Source organism: Fundulus heteroclitus, unplaced genomic scaffold (assembly GCF_011125445.2).
Source record: "Fundulus heteroclitus isolate FHET01 unplaced genomic scaffold, MU-UCD_Fhet_4.1 scaffold_47, whole genome shotgun sequence".
Lineage (NCBI taxonomy): Eukaryota > Metazoa > Chordata > Actinopteri > Cyprinodontiformes > Fundulidae > Fundulus > Fundulus heteroclitus.
Genome location: NW_023396890.1, coordinates 1,751,883 through 1,769,469, shown reverse-complemented (window position 1 = coordinate 1,769,469; position 17,587 = coordinate 1,751,883). Strand labels below are relative to the sequence as shown.

Here is a 17,587-nt window from a genome sequence, read left to right as displayed (position 1 = left end):
TCTGTTTTAAAACCCAGTAATGTGCCGCGGTTAGCAATGTGTGCATCCTCAGGCTCTAACAGGATGATAGGATGTAATAACCCAGCTACGCAGGACCTTTGCTTCTTACTGAAGACTTCAGCAATAATCAATTCAACAGAACTGGAGGCAATAAGAGCAGAAAGTTTTGTTATTCAGAGCTTAACAGTGGAAAGTAATAAAACGCAGGCCTGGATGGAGCTCCTCTGGGACCGTTTGGGCTCAGCTGATCCTCCGTCTTGTCACTTTTTGCTTAAACGGGTAACCCAAAAAAAAGGCATCAATGTGTCTGAACCGCTGAGACGTTACAAATCTCAGGATCAGACAGGCCTGCAAAAAGCAATAAAAACAAAGCGAACAGTAATCTCCAAACATAAAACACGGAGGTTTGGGCTGAAAACAATAAACCCAAACCTCCGTGTCAATGTTTGTGGAAAGAGCCGAGCGGCGGCGGCTGAAGATGTCAAACAGTCGCCTGAATAATAAAATAATAATAAGCGGAACGGAGCCAGAAACATGCGGCGGGACCCGAGGAGCCACAGGACAAGAGGACGCGTCTATTTATTCAACCGCCACCATTCTTAAATGGGCACAAATTAATTTTAGGTGTGAAGAAACCCACTTAAAGCAGAGAGAGAGGAGGCTAATAGGATTGTAAATGTGTGTAGAGTGTCGTGAATGTGGACTTCACGCCAAGTTTGTTCAATTTCTCCAACCAAATGCGGCTCTATATTAGGAAGCCCATGGTGGCGACGTGCTAGTCGCATCAATTTGCTTCAGCAGCCAAGGTCATCCTCCTGATGCCATCTCATGCTCGTTTACTCGTGTCTGGGCTTCGGCGTGCGGCGGCTATTATGTCATTAACCGGCTGACCTTTCCCTGGACAAGGCTTCACCTCGGGCCTGAGTCGGCCCGGACAAATCGGCAGAACAAACGCTAATTATTAGCCCCCAATGACTCCTTCACACCTGAAGTAAAACACGCCGTTAGGCTGACATGAGGCCGAATGAGCCGGAAATGACAACAATGCCTTAAACTGCTGCATAAGGAACAATAATAATTGGGCTGGAGAGCGTTAGCTCCAGGAGAGAGCGTGCCGTGAACGGCTCTGCAGGAAATAAACTCTCACTGTCACCATAACATTAAGCAATATTTGGCATTTTATGGGACGTGCAAAACTCCTTTTCACATTTTCTGCTGTAAAATCATTTAGATTTTCCTCTGCAGACATCGCTCCATCTTAAATTCTCACTGACTCCAGTACACCCCCCCCCCCCTCCTCTGGCAGTGTAACCTGAGCAGCAACTAGTTAGTGTTAAAGCTGACAAACAGGCTGACAAGTTGCTTCAAGCTGGAGCGTTTCGGTGTGGAATCGTTAAAGAAAAAGCCCTGACAGCTCAACACGTCAGCGGCGCTGCGTCCTGACAGGCTGCGCTTCAGGCTGCGCCTCATCTGCAACCTTGATCCACGGCTGTGCAGCTCAGGCCGGGGGCTCCCAGGGCGATCCCTTCATCAAACCAGAGGTGACCCCGATGTGCTGCTACGAGAATCCTAACGGTTTCAGGGCGAGCGGAAAGAGGCAGCGCCTTTACAAATTAACCTGATTCTGCTGCACGCAGCATTCTGTAGTGTTTCCCCGCCTGGAAGGTCTGAAGACACGCCCTCAGCCGAGCTGCAGAGCAACGCGTCAGACAAGCAGAGTAATCAGGATGATGATGAGGAAACGGCCCAAATACAGCAGCAAGTTGGGATAAAATGGAAAGAAAGGCACATTTTGCACAGATGGTCCTGCAGCGCTGAAAGGGACAGCAGAGAAACATCGAAGCTTCATGGGGAACATTTTAACGGTGCCCAGGAGGAGAGGGAAGGTTTGCTGCAGGACTTCTGATCACAGATAACCAGGACAGCCGTTTACTGACGGCCTCCATCACGTTTTCTAATTCTGTCTCTTTAGAGCCACAAACCTCAACGAAATCTACTGAGATTTTATGAGAGGGAATCAAAGTAGGGAGTAACTGTGAAGTGGAAGGAAAATATTACAATTTTACAAATATAAACTGTAACCAGAGTCAAGCGGCTGTTTTCTGCCCCTGAGTCGATCCTTTATGGAACCAGCAGATCCAGGATCAGGTGTTTTAAGGCTTCAAACATCGAGAGGCTGCTTGCTAACCAGCTCACGCTTTGGAAGGAGGTCAATTTCAAAATCCTGCCACAGATTCTCGGGTCTGGACTTTGACTAGGCCGTTCTAACCCATAATATCTCAGGCTGCAGGTTCAGGCTGGTTCTCCTGCTGGAAGGAGAACCTCCACCTCAGTCTCAGGTTCTCCTCCATGATGGATCTGGTTTATCTCCATCAGCTCTGACCTGCTTCCCTCAGCATGATGCTGCCTCCACCGTGTGTCAATGAGGCGAGGACATATTCAGGCTGATGTAGCAGTTTTCTGCTACATTTTGCACAAAAAGGCCAAAAAGTTCAATATTCAACAAGTTTGCCAAGTTTTCTATGACTTCTTCTGGTTTTCTGTCAATTACGACAATTATTTTATTTTCAAATCTCTTCTATGAAGCCCAGATTTACCAAATTATCCCACCTGAGCTGTAGATCTCTGCAGCTCCTCCAGAGTTACAACGGACCTCTTATTTTCCTTTCATTATAAAACGATCAGCTCTGTGGTTGTAACGTAAACCTTCGGGAAAAGTCTGAAACCTTTGACAATTTACTGTCAGGTGAATTAAACCACATAAATAGAGACAATCTGACTAATATTATAAATTATATCACATAAATTAATGAACACAATAGGGAGCAGTTAAGCTGCTGAGATGTCAGATTAAAATTTCTCAGAGTTTTTTTTAACAACTTCTAATCTCCTTCTTTGTTTTTCTTCCACTAAATATGAGGAAAGGGAGGCAGAGATTTCAAACTTTAAGAATCTGATGTTCCTGCTAAAAGTTAAAGCTGCGGTTCTGACCCAGACAAGCGCGCACAGCTTTAGTGACACGCTGGGATTTTTAATTAAACCCAGGGCTTAATTGATCATTTTGCATCAATTCATTTATTGTTCAAGCAACGTTTTTTAATTAGGTTTTAAACAAACCGCAGTTCACTGCTCATGGTAGGAAGTGAGGAGCTCATAAGAAAAGAATGTAATTCAGTTTTACCTTCTCTGTTTATTTTACTGTACTACAAAATCATGTGAAATGTATTTATTAAATGTATGGAAAGCATTGGAATTGGGTACCTTAGTTTAATTTCACAGATCTGAAGAAGAAATAAAGCTCATGTCCTCTTCTGTGGTTAATAATGGTTCTTTTTGAGGTTCTGAGGGGAATAGAAACAGGTTCCTTTACTTCCATCCAACACTGCTAAAGGGAAACCTAGGGCTAGGAGCTAAAAGGCGTTTGGCTCTTTCCACAAAATAACAAAGCTTGTGTATAAATAAAAAGTCTCACTTTAACATAAACTCCAGGTTTTTGTCTCTCTGCTGCAGTTTTAGATTAAACTAGTTTGTTCTTTATTCATGAAGTTACTCACAGCAGGTAGAGTAGCCAGAGATTTTACTCCAAATGTAACTGAGTAAATGTAACTAGTTACTGCCCAGCTCTGGTCGCAGCAGCGTTCCTCTGTGTTGGTCTTTAGAGTTTCAGTCGCAGAGGAACTACAGGAATTACAGCGATGCGGTAAAGCATGGAAGGTGTAAAATGTCAAAAATTTAACTATTTTATATTAGTTCTTAAGCATTAATGAGACTATTCTTTAAGAACAATGGTAGTAATTAACAGAACCAAGAAGGAACAGATATTTTAAGCCGTGTTATGAATGGTTGTGGGTGCTGCAGGTCACATAATTTCATTTAAATCAACAAATGCAGAGATTTTAGCTCCAGCTCTAACAGCAGGTAGGACCACCTGTACACCATTCACACACCTCTACTTTATTAAATAAGAAAAATCGTTTTTTGTTATTGTTGTTTTATAAGAGCTGGTTAACGTCTGATGCTAAATCTGAATTAACTGTAATAAAAAAAGGTGTGAAAGCAACAAAGTGGTAGACGGTAATATTAGAGAAAACATGAGTTAATTAGAAACAGTTGTTCTTGAAGTCTGTTTATTTATTTAAACGCTGTTCAAATATGATCTGTAACCTTCAATTAATATTTACCAATTTATAACAGATGATTATGTTATATCGTTGTTCATCTGAGGGATTTTAACCTATTCTGTAGCAGAACAAATAACTATTTTTAACTTAAATCTGAAAAGTGGTTACAGTCCGTTTAGAAGGACTTTAGTAACTAATTTAGATATTAGATATTAGATATTAGATATTTTAGATATTTTAAGATCAATATGAAATGGTGTAATTTGTAGTAAATGTAGAAAGGAGTTTTATGACCTCATAAGAAAGAAAGCCAGAATAAAGAAGAATAAGCTGTAAGATGCTTTATATGATGAAAACGTGGACGCTGTTTTCTTTTCCAGCACATCTGAGCGCGGTTAGAGATGCTGACCCAACCAAAGCTTTCTGCTACACAGCTCAAAGGCTCTCACACTCAATCTCTAGGATAAAGCCTCATCCTCCCCCATCTTCACAGAATCTCTGCTCTCCCAGTGTGATCTGATCTGAGCGGCGCCAAGCTGAGCTGGCCTGAATAAGAAAGGTTAGAAGAACCCTGCACGACTTCAATCCTCGCCTCCCTGAAAAAGAAGAGGATCCAGAGAGCGATAAAAGAGAAAACCGTAGATCAAGAGCAGCGACAGCGTAGTCCGAGCCAAGATGACCCACAACCCGATAACATTAATTAGACGGGGCCGACGGGATGAATGTGACGCAGCAAAACCAGGTCAAGAGGAGGATTTTAGCTCCACGCAGAAACCTTCTGCATGAGTTCAGATTAAAAAAAAAACACTGGAGTCGTTTGGTACCGGACCGACAGGAATGTACCGGATATTTACAGAATGAATATGTGGACCGTTAGAACACTGACCATGACAAACATCCACAATGTGAAAGACTGGCTGGCTGTTAGCTTGTAGCGACGCTAATGACTGGGTTGGCCAGTGGACCGGACCGGGTCGACTTATAAAGAACACATTTCATGGTAGGATTTTTGGTATCTTTATAAAAAAAATTTTTTTTTTTAAAGATGCCAGAAACAAGATTTTTGTCTTTGTCCAACTTGTGGGACAAAGCAAATGCTGCGACTGGCTAACCCTTAGATGCTAACGGTGCTAACTATGCTAACAATGCTAACGATGCTAACGTTGACGTCTGATTTCAGATCCTGTCACTTTTAGCAAAGTAATATTTGGCTGTTTTTTTTTAAATCCAACTGATTATCTCTGGAGTAAAATATTCTACAGCCCAGCTTCAGATTTATGAAACCAGAAATAAAAATACATCGAAAGGAGCATTTTTAAGGGCGTTTTGGCATTATGATGACTGACCTGTAAATTACCACAAAGACTTGTTAAGTCTGGATAATTAGCAGATTTCTTTAAACCTCATTTAGGATCTGAAAAAAACGTACATCCAAAAACTAACATTAAAGCATTAAAGTCATGGCGTCACCGAGCTGGTCTGCAGACCTCGATCCAAAAGTGAACCCGTTCAAGGAGCTGAAGAAGAACCAGGAAGAAGTTGGAAGGTTTCTGTCCCTAAAAGCCTCCTGAGACGTGCGTTAGCATTGGTTCTGCCAGTAAAGGCGTCTTCAGATAAGTCCTGTTGACTCTCCGCTACATGCAGATCATTTTGACCTTTATGTAATACATGTTTTCCAGGATTTTGTTGCCAGCAGTGAAACCAAACTTTGATTAAAAAAAATAAGAGATTGGTATATTCTTTAGAAATGAGCCAATGTACCAAATCAGCAGGGGATCTAACGCTCATTTACCTCGCTCTTACGACAGCCACTGTGGCAGGAAGCACTTTATATTCAGACTGCAACCAGGAGAGTACCAGCGCCAGAACGCCACTACTTTGAGCTTTTTTTATTTATGGCACAAGGGAGGCCCAATCAGAGGGAATCAGAAGCTCATTTAAGCATCATAACCTGGACCAGAAGTCAACCCCAGCATGCCTAAAGCCCGAGCATTTAGTGAATCTGAACGCAGCCTACTTCTCTATCTGTGTCTCTGACTCACTTCAGCTCCTAAACAGGAAGAGACACGGCTGGCAGATAAAAACACGAGCAGAACGAGTGAGAGAGACGACCAATATAGACATCACAAGCTGTGCTGTCCACTCCGAGGAGAGGTGGGAAAAAAAGCCCGATACAAAGAGACGAGGAGCAGAAAATGAGCACACGAGAGCGGCAGATGGACCAATAGAAAGGAGTTTTTAGAAAAGGCTAAATCTGGCGCGGTGCAGACGTCGGTTGTTGTCACTACAGCATCACATAGTGAGCCTTTGTGTTAATAGTCATAACACCAAATCTATGCAGGGACGATAAAGACAAAACTACAGTCTCGCAGCTTTAATTCTGGAGCCACGTTTGGATCAGAACACCAGGAGCAGGAATCATGTTCTGGTGGTTCTCAGACAGAAGAGTACCAATCAGATGAAGGGAACGGTGACGCACTAAAACTCCAGAGTCCACAGCGACGCCAGAAAACCCGCCTGCTGCCAAATCAACATCTTTGGACTCCGCTGAGATCTGCAGCTGAGATCAGGCGTCGTTATTAACTGAAACCTTGGCGCCATTGAAAAGGTACAGACAAAGGAGGGTAAAGTAGCATTACTTCAACATGTTTTTACTCAGGTAAAAGTAAAAAAGTATTCAGTAAGAAGAATACTCAAGTACTGAGTAGCTAATCATAACAGCTGATGATTTAATATTTAAAAATAATGTAATCAGACAGACAAAATATAAAGTTACGTGAAAATTCTGGTATTTTGAAAACAAGGGAAACCATTTTCTAAAAAAAAAATTCAACATTAAACCAGAAAGCAACACTTACAGCAGTTAATGTATCCAGTATGTTAGAACAGAGCAAAGTACTTCCAATAACAAGATCTACTGTTTACTGAACGTTCATCTGACCTCCACATGGCTCAATAATCTCAGCAGATAGAAAATAATATTAAAATAATAAAGGTTGTGTATAAATAAGAAGTCTCACTTTAACATAAACTCCAGGTTTTTGTTTCTCTGATGAATTTTTGGTCAAAACTAATTTGTTCTTTATTCATGAAGTTACTCACAGCAGGTAGAGTAGCCAGAGATTTTACTCTAGTAAAAGCAGCAATACTTGAGTAATAATATGATTTAAGTAAAAGTAAAAAGTACAGCGCAGTAAAACTACTCCTAAAAGTAGGTTTTGCTGCAAAAAGTTACTGTAGTAAATGTAACTGAGTAAATGTAACTAGTTACTGCCCACCTCTGGGTCATTAGTTCTACCAATTCTGATCAGAAGCTCATTGATGGAAATAATTAACACGAACTTTGCAACCAGACACTAGTTGTGGCGTGTATGTATACTTTTGAGCCTGTGTGTCTCTTTTTTTTATAAAAAGAAAGAAAATGTCAGATTTTTTTTTTTTATTACAGACTAATCCTAAAAATTATTCTAGCAGAATTTGCTGCAAAAGGTGGATTAAGGCATCTTGATGTCGGGTCATAAGGTTTTATTCAAATACAGAGACGGCACGTCTGAAACCTTCAGATCTAGGACGATAATTCAATAACAATATTTATCAATCCATAGACGTATCGATGATAGAAGAAAAAAAAGATAAATAAAAAGTTAATAGAATAACAGTTTTCCTTCCTGTTGCATTCTAGCCAATCATGTAGGTTAATAATATTAATTACATTGTCCCAACCAATCACAAAGAGTTCAGAGACGCGTTTTTTTTTCTCTTTTAAAAACTTGCAGTTTTGGTAAAAAGTTGGTTGAATAAAGGGTTTAGTTTGAATTCAGTGTTTGTGTGTTCTTTATCCAAAAATAGGTTGCTAAGCAACAGCATAAAATGTCCAGGGCTGCACTTCAAATATATGTTTTGAATTTGTTGATAATTATCGATATCGATGAATATGATTTCTGTTTTATCGCTATGTTGTTGTTTTTTTTATATCGTCCAGCCCGACTCAGGTCTGAAACAGTTTCATGTAAAAACTGGTTTCAGTCACTAAAACCTGCCTTTTATGTTCCTGCAGGAGGATAAAGTCACTCCACTGCTGGTCCGATTTAATCAAATTAAACATTTAAAACTCTTTAAATGAATCAACAGCTTCAGAGGAACCTCCTGTGGTTCGGGCCAGTAAAACTTCTTTGGTGGATGAATCCAGCAACAGTTTCCTCACCAGAATCTCGTGACTTCAGCTGCTCTGCACACTTTGTTGGGGTGATTCTACCGAGCCGTGGGTTGGGACGTGAAACACTGATTTAATTAATAAAACATGCTGTTTTTTATTAAAAAACTGGAGGAACCTTGCAGCAGACGTCTTTGTATGGAGTCTCACCCCTCAGTGAGAGTAATATCTCAGCAGCTTTCTTTGTGCTGCTTGTTTCTGGAAAGGATCGCATGCATTATGCAGCATTTGGCTTTTCTGAAGATCAAATTTGCTAACAGTGAAGAGCAAAGAGAACAGGCGCTGTAAAAGCTCATAGTTTTGTAGTTATTCCCGCGTCTCCTCTGAGTCTGTAGATATTTAGTTGACGCTTTTCTTCTTCTTCATGTTTTTTTAATTGTTAATTAATAAGTTGTTGGATAAAGAGAATCTCTGATTCTGGGGGAAGTTCTGGCCTACATTCCTTCTAAACTTTATCAATTCTCATGGATGTGGGAATGAAAACAACTAATGATCTGCCCTGACTTCGCAGCATAAACACTTCTAAAGCCGCTAAATTGGTTACGTCGAAGCGTTTCTGCTGAACACCTTTATTGTGGATAATCCAACATTTAAGCAGCAGAAAAGGTGGAAACTGAGCTCCAGCGCTGCGGATCTGAACCACGCATGGGGGAGTGGTGGCCTAGTGGTTAGAGCACAGAGCTTCGGTCCCAGAGGTTCTGAGTTCAACTCCCACAAGCTGCCATTATGGGTCCCTGAGCAAGACCCTTAACCCCAGATTGCTCCCCAGGCGCCGCACATGGCAGCCCACTGCTCCCCAAGGGGATGGGTTAAGATGCAGAAGTGAATTTCTCTAATAAAGTTAAATTATTATTATTGCATTATATCTGCTGCAGTCACACTTCAACCTGTGACATGGTATCACATTGTCACTTAAAAGCCAAAAAGAACAATTAAACAATAGTCATTAGATCAGATTTAGAGACCTTTAAGGAGCTCTCAGCAGGACAGCCCGATCGTTTGGACTCCTGGTTCCTCTAGATCAGGGGCCTGCAACGTTTACAGTCAAAAGAGCCGTTTTGCCTACGGTCCACTTGAATTAAACTCGTTCAGAGCCGCAAATGTTACGTGGGTTTTGAAAAAAAGACAAGTTATAATTTGTGATAAAGATCTACTGTAAAAAATATGTTGTCATTGTTAAAGAAACGCCATTTTATGTCTATTTTGAGGTTTGAAAAAATAGGATGGATGGGATGTTGATATTTGTGGATGATGATGTAAAGAAAATGAAATCATAGTTTCCAACATAATGAAAAAATATTGATTTAAAATTAAATATTACTGGCACTTTTAGCATCATTCTGTCGTGAAAATTAAAAGCGATTAGTACAAGAAAAAGTTGCTAAAACCTGCATTTATTATCATTACTACATTTAAATACCGTAATAAAAATATAATTTGTAGCCAAAGTTATTAAGAGCCACTGTGGAAGGTCCAAAGAGCCACAGGTTGCAGACACTTGCTCTAGCTGCTCTCTGCTCAGTCTGCGGGTTTTCTACAGGATTCAGCCTAAATGCTTCGGATCATGGTTCTGACGACCCGTTTTTCTGACAGAGACCAGCAGATTATTGCAAACCTCCTGGCCTTTGGCAGGTTTTAAAGCACATCCACTCTGCGTTTCTGCGTCACTTCCTGTTGATCCTTGAGGAACTACCCACATATTGTTCTCAGCCACTCTGATCAATTTAAAAAGTAACATTTTTTTAAAAAAATCAGTTTACAGAAACAGTTTCAATGTTGCATTTTGTTAAAAGTAATAAAAACTTTTCTAAAGTTGGATTTTATCGTTTTTTTCAGCCTGAGATCAGCTAACTCTAAGCAGAGGAGCCAACAACTGCTGGACGGTGGATCTGTTCAGCATTTTTTATGTTTTTCACACAGAACACTCAGAACCCTGCGGCGGCGTTCCGACTAACAAAACTCGATCAGCTTGTGGATTTAACTTTGGCTTTTTCACATTTAAGCAGCAACAACGTCTCCCTGCATCCATCCAGATGTCTTTTAAAGGTACGGGACTACAGGTGTGTTAAAGCCTCTTCATGTTATCGCTCCCTCCTCTCAGACTCTCGCTGACATTTCTATTGGTTTACATTTTGTATAAATGCTCTCCTCCACGTAACGCTGCGTACCAAGCAGCGTGGCGAGGCCCTCCAGTTCCACGCCGCTCTGCCTTTAGTTGCCCACTTGATAACAAAATGCAATTAAACGTGAGCAGTGAGACGGCGCTGAGAGTAGATTCACTGGAGCAGCTCGGTGCCGTTTACCTGTTAGCCTGACACCAGCAGCCTGCGGGCGCCGATAAGACGATGTTACATCACCACCTGCTCAACCTTTCCTTATCAGCTCAGACCCGCAGATCAATGTCAGGAATTTAAGCTTTTTTCTCTCCAATCTCAGCCGACATGTTTGTGGCATTAAGCAATTTGAGGCATTAAATAAAGAGATCTTGTGCCTTTATCGCTGCATCATTTCAGGTTGCTTCACTAATAGCATTTTGAGGCTATTAGTGGGAGGGGGGGGGGGCACTGAAAGTTAGTCTAGGTGGATCAGTTCCAAGTTTAATAGTTTTCACATAATCAATGTTCAGGTGAACAGAAATAGGAGAAAAACAACTATTTTCCAGGCTTAGAATTAGATTAAAAAAAGAGTTTAAACACAAAACAACTCAAAGGGATTTTAACTAAGTTAAAGTAGTGATTTTTATTCTTTATCTGCATTAACAGACATCATAGGTCTGTCTTCACAGACACATGTTCCTGTTCCCACCTCTATCAGAACTGGTCAGCATCATTTAGCCTAAAAGGTAAAGGAAGTCCAGCAGAACCTGGACCCAAAGCTTCAGCAAAGGCCGACGCAGAACCTCAGGCTAAACCAGGACGCCTTTCAAGTCTAAAGTATATGCATATTTAGCTGCGTAATAAAAAAGTTGTTCATTGATGTGAAATAAATTACTGGTTAACAGTTCTGAACGTTATCAAATTATTAATGCGGACGTGGCTGATGTCAGGAAAGACTGTGATCAGTCGTTTTCTCCTGGTTCTGAGGTACTGTCCCTTTAAGGAGGCCGTGCAACATGATTCGCTCCGTTTATTTAAAGCGACAGTGACGAGACAAATCAGCTAGTGTCCGGTCTGGATTTGGGAAAAAATGTCAGTATATAGAGCCGACGACGGAAAACACAACAGTGTTCATGAAGAGCAGCTGAACGACGTGTTGGTTGCAAACGGTTTAGTGCATATTTGGCACAATACTAGAAGACAGCTTGGATCTAGACATTGAAAATGATAATTGTTACTGATTTGCATCAGTCCTGCACATAAACATGGATTTTCTCTTTTTAATTCTCCCTTTAAGTCCCAGGCCATATGTTGGTGGACGCTGTCTGAGGCAGAGATACAGCAGGGTGTCGACCTTTAAGCCCTCACTTTCACACCTGGGGGCTTTAATAAACACCTTAGACTCATTTAATCAGACAAAGCCACGTGCTAACAGCACCTGGATCATGTTTCATGAGACAAAACTTTGACAAACTGTGGATATTTTATTACAAAAGCCCCAAAAATCCATTTATATCCTTAACATTCAGGTAATTAAGCATTTTATTCAAATATTACTTGGTATGGCTCTACTTTTTTACATGACAAACACATTAAAATGTGTAATCTGAGTTGAAAGTAACCTAAAAAAAAGATTATTTTAAGAACAGTAGCATTGTATTTAAAACTCCCTGTAAATGTAACTTTTATGCTTAAAGGTTACATTTGTCCCACATCATCCACGATGAACCTTCACCTTCAACCCAGAATTATTAGGTCAGCTTTAATTTGTAAGGTATAAAGAGCCGGTGGCTAAAAGGTGAATGTGGTTTCTGTACGTACAGCAGGTAAAGGTCTTTGGACGCCTGGAGATTCGCCTCAGATGTAAACGCATTCAAAGTCAATATAATGGATTAGCAACATTAAATTAAAACCTCAGCAGGTCACAAACACCGCCACGGTGCTCCAATATTTGTTTGTCTCTCCCAGGCCTGACTGCGTCTAACAAGGCTTGATGTGACATTTTGGGAAATCGATAACTCGGGTCTGAGTCGCTGAGGTGAGAGAGGCGAGACGGGAGCGATGACAGCAGCTCATGTAAATCACTGAGAACCGGCACACAGGTTCATCCTGCGCCGCAGCCTGAGTTCAGCCGTCTGAACATCATATCTGCTCCTAATCAGCGGAGATAGAACGTCTGCAGACGGAGCCACGCCTCCCTGCGCTCCTGTTTCACAACATTTCTGCAGGACAACTCGAAAAAAGAGAAAATCTGCATTCTGCACCGGGGGATAATTTATCTGAGGCCACAGAGGCCCGGTCAGCGCCGCGGCTCCGTCCTTAACCCATCCGCCCCGGCTTGCTGCGAAAGCCCGGTCAAGACCAGCAAATGAACAGATAAATAAGTTAACAGCATAAAAAATGCAGACAGGAGCATAAATAAGTGAAATGGTGGTTTGGGCAAACAGAAGCCGAGTTATTTCTTATCAAAGAAAAATAAAAACCTTCATTAATTGTTCATGAGGCTTCCACCGCTCAAACACACCAACGCCAGCCAGAACCCACGGTTACCAGGCGGGTCGGCGTTCTGGTCGCTCGTTATGATCAGCTTTATCTCGTTGGCTTTAAATTAACGAGGCTTTAGAAAGTTCCCCTCGCTCGTCGTTTTCAGACAAGGTAAAACAACGTTTCTCTGCAGCAGCTCTGCAGCTTCTTTTTGTTGCTCTGTGAAATAAAACCCAAGTAAAATTAGCTGAAGTTGGATCAAAACGTGGAAAAGTTGAAGGGGTGTGATTACTTTTACATGCAGAGAGGAAACGACACAGTGAGTCGGGATCCGAGCCTTGGCCTCCAGATCTGCTCGATCAAACAGACATTATCCGGTTGTGGCGCCGGCAGATGATCCAAAGAGGGAAACGCAGACGGAAGATCAGTTAAATAAACAGGATGAACTTTCCATTTAATGCAAGAAGAGAACAGGTTTGTGTGGATGGGATTTAAAAACAGCTGGGATAGAGGAAAAGATGCAAATATAAGAAAATCCCTGAAGTTCTTCCCCTCATTTTCATTTACTCCTTTGCAGACAGCAGTAATAGTTAATAAGGTTTGATATACTGTTGGTGCAGATTCAATCAAATGACACAAACAGGTTTGTAATAACGATGCAGTAGAATAAACTGTTACCTTTTAGTCAGATAACTTTTAAAACTGCCAACACAGAGGCTGAGGCATACGTGTGAACTCTTTGTTTGGACGAGGACAAATCAGGCTTAACCGAGTTAATTAGAGTTCTTAACGAGAAATCAGAATCTGCAGAAATCCATGGATCAAAGCTTTTAAAACACAGACAGAGAGAGAGAAGCCGGTCCTGGACCACTCAGAGAGGAAGAAGCCAAACTCCATGAACAACAGATTAGGGTCAGATTATAATCTGTAAATGGACTCAGGGACAAAGGTTTCACGTTCTGAAGGATCTCAGAGATTATGACCATCGATGCATTTGAAAGAAATCTTTTCTCATGGATAAACCTCACAGACACAAGTTCACTCTCACCAACACCTACAGGTGGATCCAGGTACTACAGACTCACTTCTATCCAGAAAACCCTGTTATTAACTCCAGCTGTCACTTTATAGATTTATATTAATTAATCCTCTATATTCTTCAGTGATGGTATCAAGGTGTTGGTTGTTTGTTCCTGTAATACTTTATCAGCTGGTTCTGCTGTTCTATATATCTCTCTCTGCAGGTGTAGAAGCAGACTCAGAGGATGTTACATCACTCTCTCCCTTTCCTCTCCTCTTTTTTCACCTTTTAGCATTTTGTTCTCATCTGTTTCTCTCCTTTTTCTCTTCTAACTTCCTCTTTCTGTCCATTTAACATGAAATAGTCCCAGCATAACATCTATTAAAGTTTCCTGCATATATAAATCAAGCGGAGCTCTATGGTAAAAGCAGTAAGGCTCCACTGGTGAAGGTAAAATCCGTTGGTCTGTTATTGGCATAAAGACAAGATTTCTTAATGCTGCACTATCAAACCGGACATGTTAAAAAAGAAACAAAAAGGAGGACATTTGCAAGAACATCATCCAGGTAGTTAGGTATGGTGGTGGCAGCATCATGCTGTGGGGGTGTTTGATGCAGGAGGGACAGATGACGTCATTAGTAAAGAGCGTTTTATGGAAATACTGAAGCAGCATCTGAAGACGTCAGGCGGGATGCTGAAGCTTGGACCCGTTCTACGCTAAGCTGCAAAGGTGCGACCTGCAAACCGGACCCGGTTCCTCCGGTTCTGTCTGGGGGAATGGGCCAAAACGTCAGCTAAGTACTGTGAGGAGCTTGTGGATGGGCCCAGGTCCCACAGTTAGTCCGATAAATACTGAGCAAATGGATGAAAACTTCTGAATTTGAAGCAATTTATTCCCCAAAATATTCCCGCTCTCGGTTTTTCTGACATTTTACCAAACAGAACCTTTCCAGCTAATCCTAACGGGCCTTAAACAGCTAAAGTCTGACTTAACGTCAGGTAGTTTCTGTAAACATCTGGGCTGAATGGAGTCCACACAAACCTCAATGAGCTTCCGCTCATAGCTGGCGGCGAGCTCCTCGGTGTCCCCGATGAACTTGTTCTGCAGCGCCGGGCCGGGTTCTTCTTTGGAGCGCAACACGGACAAACCTGCAAGAGACGCAGACAGCACAGTTAGAACCAGCGCTGTGTAAAGAACTGACATTTAGGAACCTCTCCTAAATATGACTTTGGTAAAAGTCCAAGTCACTGACTGAAACGTTACTTCTGTTAAAGTCTAACTAAAATGTCTTGTACTTTAGTATGAAAATTACTGTAAAAAATGATGTACTCAAGTAATGTAATGAAAAGTATAAGTAAAAAGTAAAACAAGGCAAATGCAGTTTGAATTACATTTTTCATATTTCGGTAAACTTTGAAGGCCAAAAATAATATAAACAACCAAGTGCAGGAGAAATTTAGACCAAGTTTAGACAGAAAATACCACCTTTTTATAAGCTTTCAGTTTTCCTTCTTCCAGTAAAGTCAGTGCTAAGCACTTTAAAATTGTACACAACCAAGTGCAGGCAAAGGGGGTGTATACTAAGAACAGGGTTAAGTGATAAACCTGCTAATAAATAAACCTGTAACGGTATCAGTAGGTGGGGTCGAAACATTTGCGTTTCTCTCCCTCTCACTTTTTTTTGTAACGAGTAACTAAACCAAACATTGAAAATGTATTGTAGTAAAAGTATGCAATTAAGTTTGGAAATATAGTAAAGTAAAAGTGAAATTTATCAAACAAATGTATACTCGAGGAAAGTATAAAGTACTCCAAAATATCCTTAAGTACAGTAGTGAAGTATTTTTACTTCGTTACTATACAACACTGATTAGAACTGAGCATATACCTGCAACACCTCAGAGACTTTTCTACGGCGACAACAAACGGTCAAAGTTGTCGTATAAAAAGTAGTTAAGGCTAAAAAAAAAAATGTTAAACCAAAAGTCAACTTTTGATCTTCCCGGCCTCATCGGATCGAGACTAAAGGTTTGATACTGAAAAGAAATCAAAAAAAGATCTGAGGTTAATAAGATGTGTTGAAATATGCCATAATTATGACCCTTTCTTGGCTCCATAGATTTCTTCCACCAACCAGGAAGCAGGCGTGGAGTTGTTCATGTGTTTGTTTACGCAGTCTGCAGCGCTTCGCCTCTGTGTGCTCATTACTAGCCATGAAGGATCTGTGCTTCCTCCTTATTTTAATTATTTTAATTATGTCAGGCTGACAGGAGACATGAGCGCGGTACGCTAATCCCACAGGAGCTGCTGTAAACTCGCACTCCGCTGCTCTTTGTGCGGCGAAAGGATGGGGGAGCGCTCACATGTTCTGTCAAAATGAAAAACTGTCTTCCTTTCACCACTGGCTTGTTTACTGAAGTTTATTGTTTCGTCTCGCGACTGTCGCTTGATAACAGGCTAAAGTTGTGACACGGCAGCCAGAAGCTGAGCTGAGAGGCATCAAATAATCTACTTCCCTCCATAAGCGATGGCAAAACTGGAGAAAGCTGCAGCTTGTTGTTGTTTTTTTAAAGGTGGGTGTGAGAGGGATCGTTTTTCTCCACAGCAAAAGCAAATTAACTGCGTTACTTTAGTGCCGCCACACAAAAACAGCACCAAGACAAACAGAGCGAGGCTCAAGGAAATGAAATAAAGTGAGCATGTCCAGGGGCTCCGTGGAGCTCAAACAAGCCTGCTGTGATGGCTCTCCAGGGAGACGTCTTTACAGCTAGACGGAGATTAGATGGAGCGGACCCCTGAACGTCTAGACAGAGCGAGGAGGCAATCCCAGATGCTCAGGGTGCAAACAACGCAAAGACCAGCTGATGTAGACCCAACGCTACACAGGCAGCACGTCTGCAGAAGGTTTCTGTCTAAAATCAGCACATAAACGCGCTAAATGATGTTCTCAGATAGTTAATCTAATGATTAATTATGTACAGTTACATGAGCGCGGTGAGACACGGCTGTTCTTTACCATAAAGTTAACAAAAGCTCAGAGAATACGGCGAGGAGCAGCAGCTCAGATGAAGGGGGCTGGTTGTACACTGCAAAAACTGATCTAAAAGTAAGTAAAATGTTCTTAAAATGAGTGTTTTTGTCCTAGATTTGAGCAGGTAAATAAGATTATCTGCCAATGGAATGAGTATTTTGACCCCTAAAATAAGATGATTAGATATAATGCACTTCAAATAAGATGATGGAGATGAGTTGTTCCTATTTTAAGTGCAAAAATCTTATTCTATTGGCAAACCAGCTTATTTACCTGCTCAAATCAAGAAAAAATACACACATTTTAGGAACATTTTACTTATTTTTAGTTCTGTTTTTGCAGTGTACGTACATCAGCTGCACGTAAAACCTGGACCAGTTCTTCATGTTCGGCTTAAAAACGCAAACAGGAAGCGCCGTCCTCCCGTCAGAACCACAGGACCCAAAACACAAAGAGAGCAACGGCATCAGGACACAAAGTGTCTGCAGCCTTTAAACGCTTCAGATGATGGAAAACAAGCAGGAGAGGTAGAGGAGGGACGGAGGCGAGGGAGGGGACCGCGCAGATGCTCTGGGCGCCGTGAGAAGCAGCAAACAGCTGGTCTGAAATAACAGGACTAA

General features: G+C 41.4%; 1 protein-coding gene across 3 annotated transcripts in view; it reads right to left on the bottom strand.

Annotated features, from left to right (window-relative positions):
- The window catches only part of snx29 (sorting nexin 29), a 153,328-nt gene that overhangs the window by 56,599 nt on the left and 79,142 nt on the right, over positions 1 to 17,587 (bottom strand). For all 3 annotated transcript variants that reach the window (XM_012866521.3, XM_012866530.3, XM_036132020.1), the window contains one exon: positions 14,978 to 15,084. In XM_012866521.3, coding sequence (XP_012721975.2) covers positions 14,978 to 15,084 — 107 coding nt within the window. The remainder of the gene's footprint in view (positions 1 to 14,977; positions 15,085 to 17,587) is intronic.